We start from the raw sequence: 20,255 nt of genomic DNA on the forward strand, positions 1-20,255 counted from the left end.
ATTGACGGGACTGAAGTCCGAATCAAGAAAATTGAATATCTGCTGCATTGTCAGAAATGCAGTCTACATTATCGAAAACGTCCATGGAGGGGTAGCGACTATCGAACTGAGCGGACAAAAGTCCAGATTCCCCATGCCACAAAAGGAGAAGTCGTGCCCATGACATCAAGGAAAGTGAATATCTGTTTCATGGTTCCATTTGAAATTCAGAGGTGCTCCAAATGAGAGGTTGTGGGTGTGTAAGGAAAATAGGAAAGCAAATGCGTGTTGCTTTGTGAAAATTAAAGTCCCATTCCCAGGACCTCTGAGTTCTGAGAGTAAAAGTCTATTGAACTGAGGGGATGGAAGTCCAGATTCCTCATTCCTCTGAAGGAGAAGGGAAGTACAGCAAACCAATGAAAAAAGAATGTTTGCATTCAGGGAAGCGAAGTCAATCTTCAGAGCACCTAGGCGAGGGAGGCTGTGTATCTCTATCCACAAAATTGAAGGACTATAGCAGGGTGAGAACTGAAGTCTCCATAATACATCTAGTCACTCGAAATTGAACTCTAGGTCCCTGCGAAACTGAAACAAAAGCATGTAAGCACTGAGACAGGACCAACTTGACATCAAAAGATGTCCAGACAACCAGAATTCAAATACACAATTGAAATTAAATACCTGGTTTAACATTATAATATTTCAGATCTCCACGGTAGGTAGTCCATGATTTAGTGAAGCAGCACCTGGCTCTTGTGATCTGGGAGTAGCCAGCATATTTGTGAAAACTCTGGTTCCACTTATGGAAGATGCTTGCAAGGGCAACCATATAGATGAGGACAGCGATCAGTGACATGAGATGATATTGGTTACGGAGAGGAAGGATTTCAACTTTAGCCCGTGAGTACGATTAGACAAAAAGGATATAGCCCGCTACAGGACAGTTGTTCTAATGCTACAGTATGTCCAGAGGGGATGGGAAAGTATTTTGAGCTCCATTATATTCAAAGCCTCTAACAGGTTAAGAAGGAACCAGGTCACTGCAGGTCAGCAGCCCTGCTCCCATGTCCATCAGGGTGAATATGGTTCTTCATCAACGCAGGAAAGTAGATTGGAAGTAAATTACATTTTCCTTTGTTCAAGGTAGGTGGAGGTGTGTGTTTCTTTGTTGCCTACTGGTGTGTCAAGGGTCTTGCTCATGCTACTAGGGCAGTAGATCACACCTGTATTTTGTCAGAGTCTTTGCTTCTGTTTTGCACTTTTTAAGTAGTGTGGCTATTGTGGCATGCTTGCGGTTCTGAGGATCTTCCCCAGCAATCAGGGACACATTGATAACTTTGTGATGAGAGATATGAGGGTGCATGTCTTAAGAAGGAATGTGTGAGCCTGGTGACTGCTGCCTCCTGGACCATGATGAACTCGTCAAAGGCAGCAAAATGGGGAACAGAGTTGAACACCCATAGGGATGTGCCAACAATCGTAATTCCAGCGGGAGAGCCCCAGGTTCGGCTAGATCCCGAAATTACAATCTCTTGTTTTTAAGAGGCCTGATGACACCTATGATAATGGATTGGGCACACTGTACAGTCAGCTATGAGGGTTGATTATTTGCCCATTGCTCCCAAAGTTTCATAAGGTGGTATTTCCAAGGCAACCATTTGTGGTTCAGGGATATCTTTTCAGGACGGAAGCCACCTAGTCGAGAGCAGGGCTCATACAATTTTTTCTTTATGAGTAGGATATCAGGAATGCAGTTGAGCTGTGGGTCAGTCATTGGAAATACATTGAGTTGGCCATCCACATTATTATTATGTATATGTGTGTCCCACAAGGTATACTGTTGGTAGCAGTTGAGTTACTGCTGAGTTCACCCGGGATGATGAAGTTGACAATGGCATCATCAGACCATGAACGGAGCTAGTAATCAATTATGATTATTGTCCTCTGGGTATGGTTGTTGACCATTTGGGTAAATCTATTGTTTTTTAGAAACCAACCAAAAAAACTGATTTTTGAAATGTAAACCTTGTTTTGATCCCACTTAATAAAAAAACAAATCCTAAACCTTTTTCATTTCTTTTAGATTAAATGTTCTCTTTTTTTAATGTATTTATATATCCCGGAGGAACAATGCTCTTTTGATCAAAAAAGAACATACAATAGATAAGAAATCGATTTGACGTGAGTAAATGGAACAGTCACCAGGGATAATACATAAGTAGACATACATAGATTAAGGACAATGAACAGTGGACATTTTTAAGTGCAGGTAGTCGGTACAGCCAGCTGTGTTCAGGATGTGATCATGCTGGGTGACGAGCTGGAGTGGAGGCAGAGGAAGTGAAGGACAGAGGCAGGGAAAAAGTTAGCTAGCAGGAAGATGAGAGGTAGGTTAAGAGGGTAACTTGGAAGCGAGGAGGTAGGCCTTTAGTTAGGTTTTGAACAAATCCATGTGGACTTCTTCTCAAATGTCTGGGGGAGAGAATTCTAGGCAAGAGGAGCAAGAAGAAAGAGTGAAATCGAGAGGAAGCACAGGGAGGGCAAGCGGCCACATGGCTAGTTAAAGAGGGAAAGGGGATATTATGAGAAGGCTTGTAGAGTTGCATAGAGGAGGATAGATACAGTGGTGCCTTACCGTGGATAGATTTGTGAACCAGGAGAAGACATTTAAATCTGGCCCTATTTTGCATCATCAGCCATCCAGCCTGGCAATGGTACGAGGAAGATGGTGTGAAGTGAGGGAGTTCAAAGAGTGTCCTGGTAGCAAAGTTAATGATCTTGTCAAGAGGACAAAAAAGCATAGTTGGGGAGACCAAATAGGATGCTGGCACAGTAATCCAGTGTAGAGAATACAAGACTGGTTAAGAGATGCTTGGTGGTATTGAAAGGAAGGAGGTGCCAGATTTTCCTAATATTTAGGAGGTTGAGGCGAGCTGCTATTCCAGTTTTGGAGATGAAAGTAGAGAAGGCGTGAGAAGGGTCATAGAAGACGCTGAGTTTTCTAGCTGAAGAATAGCAGGGAAGAGTGTTAGGTGGGAACTGGATAGGCAGAGGAAGAGATGAGAGAGTGCTTTTGGCAGGGAAGAAGTGCACCTCTGCTTTGGTAGAGTTTAACATCAGAGTATAACATTTTATTATATGTCAGACATTTGTACCATATTCTCGGAGAGGAATCAGCATAAAACTACACACTCCATGCATCTTTGTGAATGATCGCCATTTTGTGGCAAAGAAGGAGGCAAAACGTGACTAGTTATGATCCTTAAAACGTTTCTGGGATCTGATTGTGGATATGCACCTTGCACAATCATCAATTACAAGGGCTTAACAGGGAGGACGACAAACCATTACCAACGGGGAGAATTGGAATCAGACTCAATGACATTAAAATAGTTCACATTTCTTTAGTTAACACACATTTCTTCCACCACTTTCACTCTCCACCACTTTCACTGGCGGCCCTTTGTCCCCATGTCTAGAGTATTTCATACATTATTTTATACCTTAGTTGCAAGCATACACTGAATTATATCCATACATTAGAAGGGAATAAATATGATGTTCACCCTGTTCAATCCACCCCCACCATTCACCCCTCTCCTCACCTCCCCTCTCTCAAGGCCTATCCCCTATCTTATCACCATCCACTTAAATCACTTGAACTCTGAGGGACAGCTCTGCTGCATAATGTGGGAAGAAGCCTTCCATTAACCCCTGCAGGGTTTTCCAACAAAATATTTGACTTTTGAAGTCTTATACTTAAACTGTTCCAGTGGAAGAAGCGTTGAATTTATGCACGCCTCAGGATAAAAATTTCACCCTGTCTCACCCGCTACACCAGGCTTTTAGGGGAGAGGAGCATTATCAGTGCGAGCAAAAGAAAAGCTTTGCGCAGTCCTCATGATGTATGCACAAACTCAACACCTATGTATGTGTCTTAATTTTGGGAAGAAATCCCTTGACAAACGACTGTAAGGATGGGACTGCAGGTAGTCACTGTGAATACATACTTTCCACTGTCTCTTCTCCCAATATGGTATGATTTCTTCACGTTCTCCCTGACAAAAATGGCACTGGAGTTCTCAAAGTTTGCCAAGAGCGACCTACAAGCCTTTTGGAGATCTGAAGTCTGTAACAATCACACAGAGTCCTGTGGTTCACCCACATGAGGCCATTCTCGGCTGTCGCTGTCACTGGAGGTAGCCTTCTCGCTGGAGTAGCAGGTACTCTTTCATGGATGAGGGCAATTCTAGCTGAGCCAAGGCCTGCCCACCTCCCAGATGCCTCCGCAGGGCACAGCGGGCCAGGTGCTGCAACCTGCGGGGGCGATTAGTCATTTTCAGGACAGAGTCGTAGAAGATTTGATGATCCTGTAGAGGATGGGGAAAGGAGAGATGGAAAGAGGGAAAGAGGGAGTGGGCAAACAGGAAGAGAGATGCCACAAAGGGATGGTATGTGATAGAGGACAGGAAAAAAAGTAAAAAAACAGATAAGGAAAGTAAAAGGAAGACACGCAGGGAAGGAAAATGCAGAGAGTAGCATGGGGAAAGAAATAGTAAGGGGTGTCGAGGATTGAGATGTGGTGGGAAGAAGAAGGGTAGTGGAGTGAGAGATGAGAAGATGAAAACGAGGAGAATGGAAAGGGGGAAGGGAGCATGTGATGGTAAATTGGGGTAGACACCAGGAGAAGGGAGTAGAGAAATATTAAATGGTGAGGTGAAATGAACCAACCAGTGGTTGGAGGTAAAAAGCATCAGGAGGAGTGCAGAGTTAAAGATTGAAATACAGATGAAGGCGGAAGAAAGGGCCAGAGGAAGACCAAGGAGAATGTAGGGAGACCAACATAGGACAGGGAATACATTGGCGAGAAACAGTGAGTCAAGAGCAGACCGAACACATGTCAGCGAAGAAGGTGGGAAATTATGGAAACATAAAAGGGAAAGGGAAAGTGTGCCAAGAGTGAGGAATCATGGGAAGAGAATAGAGGAAAAGAAGAAGGAAGAGGATGGGGTGAGTGGGTGGGTATCAGATAGAGGGGCAAGAGGGGATTGGAGGAAAAACGGAGGAGGAACGAAATGTTAAGAGGGCAAGAGAAGTAGGTATAAATGAAGGTCCAGAGAAAGGAAGAAAAATAGTTTAAGAGAAGGGTAAGGACAAGAAAGAGGGACACACATGCAAGGGGTAGAAAGGAGCCAGGGGAGAGGTTGAAGAGAGAAAAGAAATAGAGAAAAGTAAAGATGAGAGGATGAAGAAATTTACAGTATAGAAACCTAGTCAGAGACAGCGTCTTTGCAGTTAGGCAGCGTGCAGATGATACCTATGCGTTCCTCCATACTGAAGAGGCAGGTAATGTGCAAAGACTTTCCAACAATAAATCTATGCAAAATGGCTGTGCACGAAGAACCGCTAAAGCGGCTTCCTGGCGGGGTGCTTGAGACCAAACTACCCACAATCCGGCCCTTCTAATGTACAACCAGAAATTAAACCCCACCCTACATTTTTGGGAGTCCTTTTCGTCCCCAACATTTCTTCTACAAGCATGTACATTTAAGGTATGATTTAGATTGTAGACATAATGGTGTGCAGCAGTTCATGCAATCATTTATCTAGCATTCCGTGCCTTAAGCCCTGATTCATGAAATTTTTAGCGCAGTGCAAAGTGACTTTGCAAAGTGACTTTGCACTGCCAACAAACACACTGATTCACAGTGCGGTGCACTAGTGCAGAGCAACTTTGCACTGCAAAAACACACTGCACCACTCTGTGAATCAGGGTGTTTGTTGGCAGTGACTTTACACTGCAAAAATACCCTTTGCACCGCTCTGTGAATCAGGGTGTTTGTTGGCAGTGACTTTGCACTGCAAAAATACACTTTACACCGCTCTGTGAATCAGGGTGTGTGTTGGCGGTGCAAAGTCACTTTGCACCGTGCTACAAATTCCTGGTGCTACAAATTCCATGAATCAGGCCCTTCGTTTCTTTATTAGACCAGAGACTAATGAACACAGCAATGCATGCAATGGTGTGTGAAATAGTGTGGACAATGAGCCTTCGTAACACTTTTTACAGTAGTTAGTGCAGTAATGCAAGCAGTCGTTTGTGCATTCATTTATGCAGTACTTAGAGCCGCGGTAATGTGTGCAGGCAACCACCAGACGGTTGGTAATCTAGATGAAGGAAAAATGCATTGTCGCAGACTTGCCAACACATTTTGTGTGTAGGTTTATAGAGTAGCCTCTGCATACATGTATGAAGTACTTCGAGAAGTAAAAAGCGCAGAAATGTTGTAATAGCTATCCGAAAAAACAGGACCAGCGTCAAACCTGGTGTCTGGAGGGCTGGCTGTAGAGTAAGGTAATGTTAGGGGGCCAGCGAGGAGGGCGTCAGGTGGTGCTAGAACGAGACGTCAAGAATGTCTAGAATGAATTAGATAAAGATGCTGACGCAAGCAGGTATAGTGGGTAGGAAATCTCTTTTCAAACCCTCTTTACTACAGGGGTATGCTGTAGAATGTGTGATGCATTCGAAATATTGGCTTGAAACCTTTGAATCAACTTTTAGCTCAACATTGCCATGATGAATCTTGCTTATTGCACGAGCACGAGGCAAACACACTGCCTAATGCTAATGCCAGTTAAATGAAAGTGCACAGGGGTGCAGTTTAAGAGCAGCAGACACAACTGGAGCATCAATAAAGGTTTTGCAATGGGGAGTAACACAATTCAAAACCTATTGTACGTCAGGCAGTTTTCAGGAAGTCATATTCATCCATACTTAAACTTTTGGGCACAAATGACTACTGCATACACACCATCATTAGCCATTCCCTTCGAGAGACACTAGACCACTACTGGTTTTAACTTTGCATTCTGGAATGGGCTAGTGTCTCTCGAAGGGAATGGCTAATGTTGGTGTGTATGCAGGAGTCATTTACGCCCAAACGTTTAAGTATGGACGAATATGACTTCCTAAAAAAACTGCCTGACTTCCAATAGGTTTTGAATTCTGGAAGTTGTTGTCCTGGATGTCCCCATTATAAACCCAAGACTACAAGTCTCAGAATCCAGGACAACTACCTCCAGAATGCAAAGTAAAAACCAGGACTGTATTAGTGTCTCGGAAATGGAATGTTGGCATGTATGCTCCAGTGACAATAGAAATGGAAGTCAATAGGTAGTTAAGATGACAGGTAGAATTAGTCTGCCTTCTGCAATAACATGCCTGGAAAAAAGGGAAGACAGTATAGCAGTTGGATTGTAAAAATGGCTCAGAAAGTGATAGGAGAGGCTCAGGGAGACGTAAAAAGAAATAACAGCATCATCATGTTTAGGACTACGTCTGGGACTCTGCAACTGGAAGTTTATATTTTGAGTTTAAAGGTTTTTATTTTATTTAGTACCGGAGTAAACAATTACAATCTGGAGTATATATGAAATATCAATTATATAACAAAGCACTTAAGCTCATATATATCCAATTGTACAGTATTAATTAGGGAACCGCTACAACATGACATTCATTAACTTTAAGAAATGTGTAATATATTAACTAGGAATCCAGTTAGTATGAAATTAATTTTATACGGTCCAGTTACTCAGACTAATTGAGTATAAGAAAGAGGGTAGAGGGTTAATGCGGAGGGTAACATTAAGGAAGGGAAGGAAGGGAAAGGAGAAGAAAAATAAACCTAACAAATTGATAATAGAATAAAGCAGAACGGACGTATATCCATAGAGAGGGTAACAATGTATCAGTCAAGTAGATTAAATATTTGTATTATTTAAGTAATCAACAAAGAAATGCCATCTTCTATCATGTCTTAAAGGGAGAGAGTGTGAGCTAGCCAGACATTTTTCCATTCTATGGCCATCCCATATATTATTCCACCAGCTTTTTATGGTGATTTTGGTGAAATTACACCAGAAGTATAAACAGGTCGAATATAATGAAAGATTACTTAATTCTGCTTTCATTAAAAGCTAGGCTACCAAGTAGGATGTTGGTCAAAGGAATATAGATCTTGAAAATCTGTTAAAGAGAGATCCAAACCTGGTTGCAAAATGACTTTACCAAAGCACAGTCTAAAAACATATGTCTAAAGCACCCAGCAGCTTAGTGGCAAGACCAGCATAAACAATTGTCTGTTAATTTAGATAGGAAACGTTTCTTAGTGGTAACAAATGCTTTATGTATGAAAAAGTAAAGGGTGTGGGTTAAGTTTGCTGATGTAGAAATTATGTTGGTCTTATACCATATCTTTGACCACAATCTGCCCTAAAATGTATTCCACAATCTTCTTCCCATTGAAAATCAGATGACCATAAATGATTGGACTTTCTTTCAAACCTTCTGACTTTATAAATGTTGGATGCTCTAGGTACATCAGGGGATTGAATAATATGCATTCTGGGTGTATCAACAAGTCATTGCTGGGAATCATTTCTACTCTGGCATCCAGACATGCATGAATTAGATTCAAATATTGACTGATGGGAAATGTTGGCAATAAGAATTTGTTTTTAAATTCTTCTGCAGAAAGGATATTGCCATCTGTAATTAGCTGATCAATATATTGAATCCCTTTATTAATCCATACTTTACGGAAAATAGGTCTAGTATTTATGGTTATATACCTATTGCACCAAATGAAGGGGGACAGGGCCTTTTTTGGCTTGTTTGAGAACAAAGGCTCTGTGATAGTTCTTGAAATTAGGGAAATTGACGCCTTCATCCACCCATTGATATATTAGCTTTCTAATGGCAATTCTTTTCTTTTTTTTAGAGCCGCAAAGGAAATCTATAAGTATCTTGTCAATAGATTTAAAAAAGGAGGATGATAAAGGGATATGAAACATTTGTAAACAGTACAAGATCACAGGACTCTGTGTGATTGTTACAGACTTCAGATCTCCACGTACCCTGCAAGTAGAGCCTCATCAGCCCAGGTACGGCGTCATATGCCTAAGCACAGCTTCACATACCGTAGTACTTCCGTCAAATGCCACATTAAGTGTTATGTGGAGACTTGTGTAACCAGATAAAGTCACCCCCTCTGCAGTTATTCTGCCTGTAAGGTGTTATACAACAGTAAAAATAAAATTACTTCTAAAGGGATGATTGTCCATGAACTGAGGTTGTGACCCTGAGCGGGCTTGTGAGGCTGTGGCCTGACCATGAGTTGCATCAATTACGTGCCTGGGTTTCTCATTGTGCCTTGGCATGCGGTGCTGAAACGTGTATGAAGGACGTGGGATTGTAGAGCTATGAAAGCTGGAATTATTATAAATAATTACTATTGTAATTAATGTATTCTGAATACACCACGTTGCACATGAGACTGTGGGCCTCATTATAAGTTTGCCGGTCCGGTAGTAACGGCGCCGGTAAGCTACCGGTGCCGTTACTTCCGGACCAGCAAACTATGAGTTGTGCTCGCAGGTGCCTTTCTGCCCTCCAGGTCTGACCTTGCGGGCAGAGCGGCACCCGTGAGCACAACTTGGATGCACCGGCACCATTCATAAATGGTGCCGGTGCATCCGACCTCCCCATTCCCATTGAGCCCTATGGCTCAAATGGGAATGGGGGCTCAAATGGGAATGGGGAGTAATGAATACCAGCACCCGGCAATGGGGACGGACAGGGTCTGCCGGGGTCGGAATGCCCCCGCACATACCCACTTCCGGGTGTCGGTAATTTCACGAGTTTGGCAGCAGCCGTGCCGATTTTACTGGCACGGCTACCGCCAAACTCGTAATGAGGCCCTATGTCTAACAATGCACAACTAGATTCATATATATTTACAAGAAAATCATAGCAAAATATAACACAATTTGGGTGCAGGGGAGGTATCACAACCGTGACACAAGGTTGTTAGAAAATATGAAACAATGGTTCCCAGTGTATGGACACTCCAGTCCCTTGCACACCATAAGGCTGAACATTGAGCTCACAAATATTCAAAAATGGCATTCATATATATGTTTATATTGTTCCTCTGACGCCAAATAAACTTTACAGAAGGTCTATGGTCAAAACGTCTTTATTCCTCAGAGGTCAACCAGTCTCTCTATGCGTTTCAGGCACCTATTCAACTTCTTCAGGAGCTTAACTGTGAATACAAACATAGACAAACGGGATATCTAGCATCCCATATTACTTCATTCTTACATTCATAAAACATCTTCTATAGCTAATAAAAGGTTTACCATAGTAATCAACCTAGAGTTAGTTACATACTAATTATTCCACTAAGTCGTGATCCAAGTCCCCAATTCTGAATACACCTCGGTGTACGAACAAATAACCACCACCACCTATGTCAGTGATGTGAGGCTCCTTATAGTGCTAACTTCCACCAGCGTGATGACCATACCAAACTAATATCTACTTGATAACGAGATGTGTATAAAACAGAATATAGAAAACCCATAACCAACCATGACATATACTGGACACATGTCCATCCCAAAACTATACATCACATACCATTTAGGATACGGTTGTGTTTGTCTCGCACTCAACTAAATTCAATCTGTGCTGTTGAGAAGGTGATGAAGAAAACAATAAATACAACATGTTTCTAAAGTTACCATGTTCAATGCAAGCATGTAACAAATATAACATATAGGGTATAACATATACCCAACTTTACATACCTTCCCAGTAACTTCCAGCTTGTATGTGTATAATTGTATAGCCTTCAGTGATCCTAAGCAGTCAAGCCAATCAAACCAGGTTGAAAAACCTCTAAAATAATGTCACTGTATACCAATACTTCTAGCAGCCAGGTATGGAGACGTGATCTGTAACAACAAATGTGTCTGTCTCATAATCGAATGTCTGTAGGTATGTATCCAAAAAAAGATATGAATACCATGCAAAACGCAGCTCTGACTCACCTTAGAGTATACTTGTGCATGTATCGCGTTGTTAAATTCTGACTTTCTCCGGTCACCAAACACTCGCTATGAGGACCGGTTTCCCATACTAGTCATGTGTATATGCACACCACCACATGCATAATCAGCTGATCTCAGGAGGTCTTAACCAAGGGAAAACAGATGTGGCGTACCCCTGGCGGCCATCTTAAAACTGCTCTGTAAAGGCACATTTGTGCATTATCTTATGACACTCTATATTCCATTTGTGCAACTATACGGACCAACCACAATACTAACTCTAAAGCTCTAAGGAATTCCTCACGCTAAAAAAAATTATCTAAAGCAAACAAACGGAAAAAAACTAAATTTGTTTTTATTCAATTATAATAGTAAATGCTGCGCCATGTCTAACTCCATTACGTACCCATGTGAATGTGTTGTTCCATACACAAAATTGTGGGCCAACCTTCATCTAACCATGGCCTGCAACAGCAACAAATTATTTTTTCTACATCTAGACTAATCCCATTAATATATAGGCCACATCAAATGAAACCATGCAGACTGAACTCCTCGTTCATACCTTTTGGGTACAACATGTCCAACGAATGTATCCAATACATTTCCTGTTGTAGGCGGCGTGTATTTAAGTCACCCCCTCTACTTATGGGTTTAACAAACTCTAATATCATGAATTGAATTTGTGAAATTGTGTGTTGTTTTTCAGCAAAATGTTGTGCAACAGTAGATTTAGTATGTTTAGTCCAAACGTTAGATTTATGCTTTATCTACCTCTCGCGTGCAGATCTTGTTATCTGGCCTACATATAGTAGACCACATGGGCCTTTGATACAGTAGATAGCAGCAGGTGTTGTACAGGTTGTATAATCCCGGAGGGCAAACTATTTGCTTGAATATGGATGTGCAATGGTTTAGCCATTTATAACATTGTTGCCTTTGCTCCATGCAACGCAGGGAAAAGTCCCCTTCTGTCATATGAACAACACCATCTGTCTATCTCTGTGTGGTTTTTCAGCATGTACAAAGTTATCTTTCAAGTTACTCGCTCGTTTATACACCATCATACATAATGGACTAGGGTATGGCGAATTGGAGGTCTTCCACTTCATAACCTGTCTGCTAACAAATAACTAATAGAAAAGAAAGCAGATTTTTGAAAAGGATAATCCAATGAAAATCAAGAGAGCATCTCATTTTCAAATGGCTGATGAACGTGGGCTGTGAGGATGAGTACACTAAAGTCTACAGAGGCGGCTGGCACATTAAAGGGTGTAGCTTGTCTGGTGTGTTTCACTACGCAAGGAAAGATATTTGGGAATTGGGGGCATGCGCCTGTTTAAAAAAAAAAAGAATTATTTCAACCCCATTCATGAGCTATTTTTATTCAAACATAATGTCCCTTCCTGAAACCAAGGCTGTGATTTCCTGTGGATCTGTTAAGGGCTATTTTTAATTGATTACTTTGCAATCTGTATTTGTACATTTTGTTATTTATCGACAGCTTGCTCAATTTTCCTCTGTTATATTTTATTCCCCTGACACCCCTTTGAGTCTGGTCCTCAATTTGGAGAATTATCATTAACATTTCAAATATCTTCTGACATGCAATAAACCCTTTGAAGCAACATGATACCGTGTGTCTCTGCAAGCCGCTTCTGAAACATTTATTTCCTCATTGAAAACAAAGAAAGTGCCCTCTTCCACTTTTGCTACGTCAAGGACCTAAATTCAAACAACACTGTCCATTGCCAAACCTCCAGATCGCAAAGGGTGCATAGTGATGTACTGTGCTGTGTTTTAAGAGGGAATAACCCCAAAAGACCAGAAAAAGAAACATATGGCATATTTGTCAGAATCTTGGCTATATGAAAAGCTTGTATAGCCAAAGAAATTCTAACAAATAGGCCATACAAAACATTACAGTGAAGAAGGGCAGCGGCGGTTGCAGGGATTTCCCCGGCACTCTTCTTCACTGTAATGTGAGCGGGGGTGTCGCCCGCTACCCCGACTCAAAGTATTACAAAAAAATAAGAAAAGTGGACCCTTGGTGCCAGTTTCCATACACGCAAGTGAAGGGAACCGGTATCGTAGAGGGATGTTGGAGACAGCGGCACGCAAGGAGGTGTGCCGCCCACTGGTAAGTAGGGGGGTGGGGGCAAGGGCAAAGTCTGAAATGTTTAGGGGAGAGAAGACCGAAAGTTATTTTCAGAAAAATAACTTTCGGTCTTTTCTCACTCTCACATTTCATCCACGGTCTTATATAACCCCAATCCTTTTAAGAGCATAGATGCTTGTACATGCTTCCGAACCAGTGTATTGGTAGTTTAGAGGATCGGATATTCAACTTTGAAAAAGCACCCTCTGAGCTGAGTTCAAATCTCTCACCACTTGTCCCCACCTTGACAGTGTTGGTGTGAGGTGGGTGCGGGCTGCAGATAAGCAATGACTAGCCTCAGATTTAGGGAGAGGGTTTATTATGTACTTGAGAAAACTGCAGGAATTTAGTGAGTGGACCATAAACCAAAGTCATCATCTACGGGAGTCTGAGCACACAAATAATCACGACAAATAAAGAAGCACTTATTTTATCTCTCATTATATCCTTCAAGTACAGTAGAAATGTCCATCACGCAATCTATTTATTTTTTGTGGTAAGGATATGCTATGGGTTGTTTTAGTTTTTTTCTCGGCCAATAACCTAATAATTATTATACTCAATAAATGGTGGAGGAAATTAATAATATGAGAACATTGGTGGGGAGGATCAAATCCATAACTCCTGCTTGCTTCCAAGGTGATGGTTATAACTAATGGTCCACCAAAGCTCTAGCAATGGCGCATGTCTAAATGCTTTTGTACCTGAGATGGGTGCACCCGTCTGCTGTTGAAAGGAAATCATGTGCTCTGACCCCTAATAAATAATGAAGCACCAGATGGCATAACAACAGAAACGCTGTATCAGCTGTATATTGGGAATATTTTGAGACCAAAATTGGGGTGATATGATCTAATGAAATTATCGTTTCCGGCAACAACAACAACAAAAAGCAGCGTGCCCAAATGTCACTCTGGAGTACAGTAAAACTGTAAAATCATTTATAAAAATAAATGTTCTAAACATATTATTTTGTAAAGTTAGAAAGGAATTTCAGTTCCTACTTTTTTTCCAGTCACATTTTACAGGAATTTTTACAAACAAAATTAAATCAGCAGAAGCTCATATTTATAATCATGACAAATGCTACCAAAGTCAAAGTACAGGATTAAATCATAGAAAAGTATGCCATTGAAAACTAAACACATTGGGCCTCATTACGGGTCCGGGTGTAACCCTGCTGGTGCTACCGGCGGATTGCCGCCGGACCTGGAATAATTTACCAGCGTCTGACTTCCCAGTGCCACCGGTTTATTACGAGTCTGGCAGCCCCAGAAGTTAGGCGCCGGCAAATTGTTAGTCCCCAATCCCAGTCCTGTGGGACTATATGGGAGTGGGGACACGAGAGCACCGGCACCGTTAGCAACATTTTTTCATTACAAAAGGGTTATCTCTAAAATCCTTGTATGTACAAAATAGTTCTTGTGTTTTATCCAGTCATAGAGGTATAATTATCTCTTGGCTCTAGTTGGATCCTCTAATAGAGTATGTAGCAAGAGATCTGCTGCAGCCATTATGTCAAAAACTGCTGTTTTCCATTTATTAGCAAACAAATATGATATGACATGATATGATAAGGCATTTGTAACGCGCCTATACACAAGTGTTTCAAGGCGCGACGAGGCAGGGGGATGGAACAAGGGGAGACAGACAACGATCTTACTAGGCCAGGTGTCATTCAGATCGTGCAAGGGTAGAGGGGAAGGGAAAAGTGCATGGGGGAAGGGAGAGGGGAAAGTGCAGTACAGGGTTATAAGCATACAGCATACAGGATAAATAACAAGGGCCAGCTGGTGGCAAGTGCGAGGTAAGTGCAGACAAGTGCTGGGAAGGGGGGCTGTATGGATACAGACACAGTCCCGTAGTGCAGGGGTTGCCGTGGAGGCAGTGCAGGGGAGAGTGGCTGGGCCGAGAACGGTGAATGGCCCAGTTGCAGATTCAGTGCAGTTTCAGTAGTATTAGCAGGGGAGAGGGGGAGAGAAAGCGGAGGCAAAGAGGAAGGTTTTGAGGTGCTTCCGGAACCTGAGGTGGTTCTCCTCAAGTTTCAGGGAGGTAGGAAGGCTGTTCCAGAGGGAGGCCCCTGCAGTGGAAAGAGATCTGCCCCCAACTTGTTGTTTGGAGAAGCGGCTGACCCTGAGGGAGTTGGAGGCGGATGAGCGAAGAGCTCGAGAAGGAAGATATTTAGGAAGAGAGAGTTGAAGGTATTTTGGCCCAAGGCCCCAGACGGCCTTGTGGACAATGCAGAGGGTTTTGAACTTGATCCTCGCAGTCACTGGGAGCCAGTGTAGTGATTTCAGTCCTGGAGAGATACGGTCCCTGGGCTTGAGGCCAAGGACAAGTCTTGCAGTCCTGTTCTGGATGAGTTGCAAAGGGCGGAGAGTAGAGGCGGGCAGATTAAGATAGAGGCTGTTACAGTAGTCCAGCTTAGAGAGAACCAGGGCTCTAGAGACAGTGAGCTTCTGGGGGAAGGAGAGGAAAGGAAGGATACCTCTGAGGAGGTGTAGCTGGTAGTGTGACTTCTTAGATACGTCGGATATGTGAGGAGAGAAGGAGAGTGTGGAGTCGAAGATGACCCCAAGGTTTTTTGCCTTGCAGGTAGGAGTAGGAAGAGGGCCCAGAGAGGCCGGCCAGAGAGCAGCAGGGAAGGAGGGAGTGGGAGTGCCGATGAGTAGAATCTCAGTCTTACTGGCATTAAGGCAGAGGTCGTTGGCGGCACACCATTCCTGGATAGCAGAAAGACAGTCAGAGATGAGGGAAGGAGAAGAGGAGGCCGAGGGTAGCCTGAAAATGAGTTGGGTATCATCCGCATAGCACTGAAAGTAGGGGCAGAGAGCGGCGGACCATAGTACATGGGGTGGTAATGCTGATATCCTATCAGCCAAGCGTACGCTCTCCCCCAATAATCTAATCAACATCCACATCCTATACAGACCTCCCTGACTCCCAGCTGACTTCCAAGAGCACCTCTCCCATCGACTCAGCAACAACATTAAAAAGTCCTCCAAAATCCTTCTATTAGGAGACTTAAATTTAGGATACAATGATCCTAAGGATAAATCAGCCGCAACCCTACCTAAAGAACTTGCAGACTTATTACTGATTCTGGGCGGCAGTGAAGACGCACGGTGCGCCCGCTCAGGAGAGCTGCCCGTCCACGGCAACTGGTACGCTTAGACGTGTGCATGAAATTAACAAGGGGTACGGGATCCCGCCCCAAAAACCCCTTTGAGTACCGCTCGCCGGAGCCGGGGGGCGGCCATTGAGTGTGTGGCAGCGCCGCCTGGACGGACCCAGTCCGGAGAATCTCGATTCAAGACAGGCACGTGAGTATTAAGTGCGAGTGACTGCAAAAGGAAAAGGGGAAGGGAGTCAGGGTACATGAGGTCATTCAAAAGGCGTACTTTCAACCATTAATGCTATCTTGTATTTACTTTACTTTCTCTGCATATGGCCATTAGGATAAAAAGGTGAAATAAGAGAAGATAAGAGACGGGAACCTAGCTCTGCAAGGGGGTAGAAGGCGGCGCTGCGTAGTGCTATCTCAACTAGTACTGGGAATAAGTAAAAAAGTGGAGACTAAAATAAAAGTGTCTGGTAATAGGGAGACCAGGTGAATACGTTAGAAACTGCTACTTCTTTTTCTCGTTCTTTCCTCTATAGTTAGGGTACCTTGGTGTTGAGCGCAAAATAAAAGGTCTAAAAGGTGTAGGGACAATTGATGATCTAGGAAAAGAGGACCTTACCAGGGAGAAAAGCACACGGCAGGGAGAAAAAAGGAGGGGTAAATGTTATGTGTTGTATGTCAAAAGTCTGTTAAGTGTTTATCTCATGTTGTATATGTTAAGTTAATCATGTTTTAATGAATTGCACAGAAATTATGCTAATTTTATGACATTGTATAACTCTATGGTATGGTCATCGTAAGTGTGACCCGGTAAAATGAAAAGGTAATAATATTGTAAACAAGTGTTTGTGATCCAAAGGTAGTTATAGTACAAGTAAGTATTCCTTTTGTATATGCCCAAGAATTGACTAAGATAGAAGCCACACACACACACTTATACTACACAGCGATAGACACAAATAGTACAAGAGGATTAATAAAAAATAAAAAAACTGAAAACACAATATGGGGGCAGAAACACCCCTGGCCCATATCTGTAAAAATGTACCTGGTTATGCTGAACGTATAAAGAAATACCACGATCAGGGTCACAGAACTAAAGGGAGAAGGACTGCCCCAAATATGGCCAGAAGGATTGTTTGATAAGAGCGTCCTAGATATGGTGGCCACATGCACATTCATGAAGTACAAAGGAAAACAATTTCATAATAGAAGAGAAATACTAGATTTGTGGATGTTATTCGAGGAAGTGCCTCCCCTCAGAAGGAAGGAGTCGGTGTCTAACCTGCCCTCCACAGTTGATCGTCCCTTGCTCATACCTGAAGTTGGAAAGGAAGAGGTAGGAACAGAGGGATCGATTGAGGTGACACGATTGTACCCCCTCCTGAACAAGCCAGTGCCAGCAGAAGGTTATAGTGACCCCACATATGTACCCCCTGCAGCACCTACAGCCACTCCACGACCAACTGCACCACCACCATACGAGGGCCCCACAGACAGCGTGGACAGGTAAGCACCCCTGCAGTAGATCTAGAAAAATTGACAGAGGAATTAGATTCCAGGCTCTCCATAGCAAGAGATGAGTTATCTAGAATAATAAATATATGTGAGCAGAATGGAACTAGTGTTGTTAGACATGAGCAAACACCTAGAGCCCAGGGACTTGACAAGAAATCTGAAGAGGGATGGAAGAAAGGGGAAATACTGTTCAGAATTCAGGAAGAGCCAACCCGAATAGTAGAACTGGGGCCACAGGAAATTGATGAAAATACGGGTGATGAGGGAATGGCTACAGGGGGCATGGAAGAATTATGGTGCGATATTGAGTACGATGAACAGGAAAGTGGGAGGTTGAGTGGGGCAATGGGATGAGGGCCCGGTAGAGGAGAAGGGACATCTCTGGGAAGAACGATGGAAGAGGAATGGACAGGAAGGTTAAGGAATAGAATGGGAAGAATGGCACCGTTAGGAAGGAAAGGATTGAAGGCGAGTACTGGCAAGACAACAAAGGGCAAACTACAACTCCCATTGATACACAGGGGAGGTGGGAGACCAAATTATATACCCTGGGCTCAGGTGGATAAAGCTAATTTGCTAAAATCATTGCCCCCGCTATCAGGAGGGGCAAGTAAGTGGATATATGCATTAGCAGTAGGAGATGTCAAAAGTCTGCCAGTATCAGCAGTGGGTGACCAAGCAGATAGAGTGTGGGCAAAGGCTGGATTCCCGGGAGTGACACTGGATTGTGATCTCCACAATGGAGCATCGTTTAACACAGTGCGCGCAAGGGTATGGGATGCATTAAGAGAAGCATTTCAAGACACACCAGATTTACAATCAGCAATGTTGTGCACAATGAATGAGGGGGATGATGCTATGGATTACATTTTCCGGGTACAGGAGATGTGGAGAGCCGAAACTAGCACACCTTGGTATCAGTCAACATCTTTATTTTACTTCATAATTAAGAGAGGGCTTCCAAAGGAGGTGCAAAAAGCACTCGACAAAATAGCGGGGATCGAAGCAAAAGGGTGGCCAGAAATACAAAGCATAATAGTGCACCACTGCAAGAGAATAAAGGAAAGGGAGAAAGCGATTGCTCAAAAAAGGTTGGCAGATGAGGCCAAGCTAGTACAAACGAAACTCGTGAAGGTTGCTGCAGCTGTGGCGGCGCTCCCCCACGACAGGGAGGGGGATGAGGAGGAGGGACTGGTAGCAATACAAGGGAGGATGGCAGCAAATTGGGCAGGCAACAGGCAGCCACAGTGAATTAGACAGGAGCAATACGGAGGTCTGCAGTAGCAAGAGTGGGCACCCCGCGAAGGACGAGGTGGGTACAGGGGCCGCAGAGGGGGTAGTCAAGGGTATGGGGGAAATGGAGGGTATGGAGGACAAGGTCCGAAGGGGGGACAAGGGAACTGTTGGAATTGTGGGAGGTGGGGACATTTCTCACGAGAATGCAGAAGTAGACCAAACAATGCGCATCAAGATGTCGAACAATGTGGTCATCCACATCCGGGGAGCCCTCATGGATTACCCATGGGGGGACCACAAGGGCAGCCAGAGCGGGCTTATGTAGAACAGCGAAGAGAACACCCTCACAATGTATAGCAGCATCCACAAAACTGCGATCACATGCAATACACACAAGGTAATCCCTTCGCCACTACTGCTAACGGTGCACCGGCCCCATATGGCGGAGTGGCGGTGGTATCAGAAAATGTCTTTAGCCAAGGGGGGAACATGAGACACCCAGCATAGGACAGCCCACAGAGAGCACTTGCGTGTCCTGTTCTATCTACGACCTACAATGCAGCAGAGGAACCATTGATAGGGGCGCAGATAGGGAATAAACAGTTCATATTTATGGTGGACTGGGGTGCTGAAAAATCATGTTTACGTGAAGGACGGTTTCCGCTATCTAATCGTAAATTGGAGACGCAGGGGTTCTCTGGGGCTGTTGTCGAAGTTCCTTACACAGAAGATTTAGACGTCACAGTGGGGGTAAAACAGTAAGAGCACCCTTACTGTACTACGAACAGTCCCCAATTAACTTGCTCGGAAGGGACCTTCTCAGCAAGCTTAATATGACTGTCTCCTTCAGAGAGAGGGATAGTTTGCTCCACCCCAGGGATCTGTCCTTTGCGCGTAATGCTGTTGGTGCATGCACGAGCAACAGCACCAGAAGTGCGTGGCATACCGGTAGATCCAGATATGTTTATCCAAGGACTGAAAACATTGGCACGAGTAGTACCTGAGCTGAAAAAGCTGGAATGGCGAGTACCAGCAGAATTCATCTTCCGACCAATAGCACGTCCACAGATTGTATCAGGAACAGTAATGTCCCTAGATTTACACGCAGTTCAAATCTCAGCTAAGAGAATAGCCATAATTGCAATGGACATACACGGCTGTGAATGGCGCACAGTGTTGTGCATCAATGCCGACATTGCATTGCGGGATCCGTCAGACGAAGATCTTTTCTCAGACTCTGAAAGTGACGGTGAGATAATAATGGAAATAGCAATACCCTGTGACATCATGATACAAGAAAGGCAGGTGCCAGTACAGCTGATGGCCGTGGTGGGGGCACCG

At 43.5% G+C, this 20,255-nt stretch overlaps 1 protein-coding gene across 1 annotated transcript in view; it reads right to left on the reverse strand.

The window, feature by feature from the left end:
- Positions 1–3,078: 3,078 nt before the first annotated feature.
- ASB16 (ankyrin repeat and SOCS box containing 16) overlaps positions 3,079–20,255 on the reverse strand; it is a 288,484-nt gene continuing 271,307 nt past the window's right edge. Inside the window, exon 5 of the mRNA XM_069634314.1 lies at positions 3,079–4,349. Coding sequence (XP_069490415.1) covers positions 4,170–4,349 — 180 coding nt within the window. The 3' untranslated portion in view covers positions 3,079–4,169. The remainder of the gene's footprint in view (positions 4,350–20,255) is intronic.

Source organism: Ambystoma mexicanum, chromosome 13 (genome assembly GCF_040938575.1).
Source record: "Ambystoma mexicanum isolate Mex_15411 chromosome 13, UKY_AmexF1_1, whole genome shotgun sequence".
NCBI lineage: Eukaryota > Metazoa > Chordata > Amphibia > Caudata > Ambystomatidae > Ambystoma > Ambystoma mexicanum.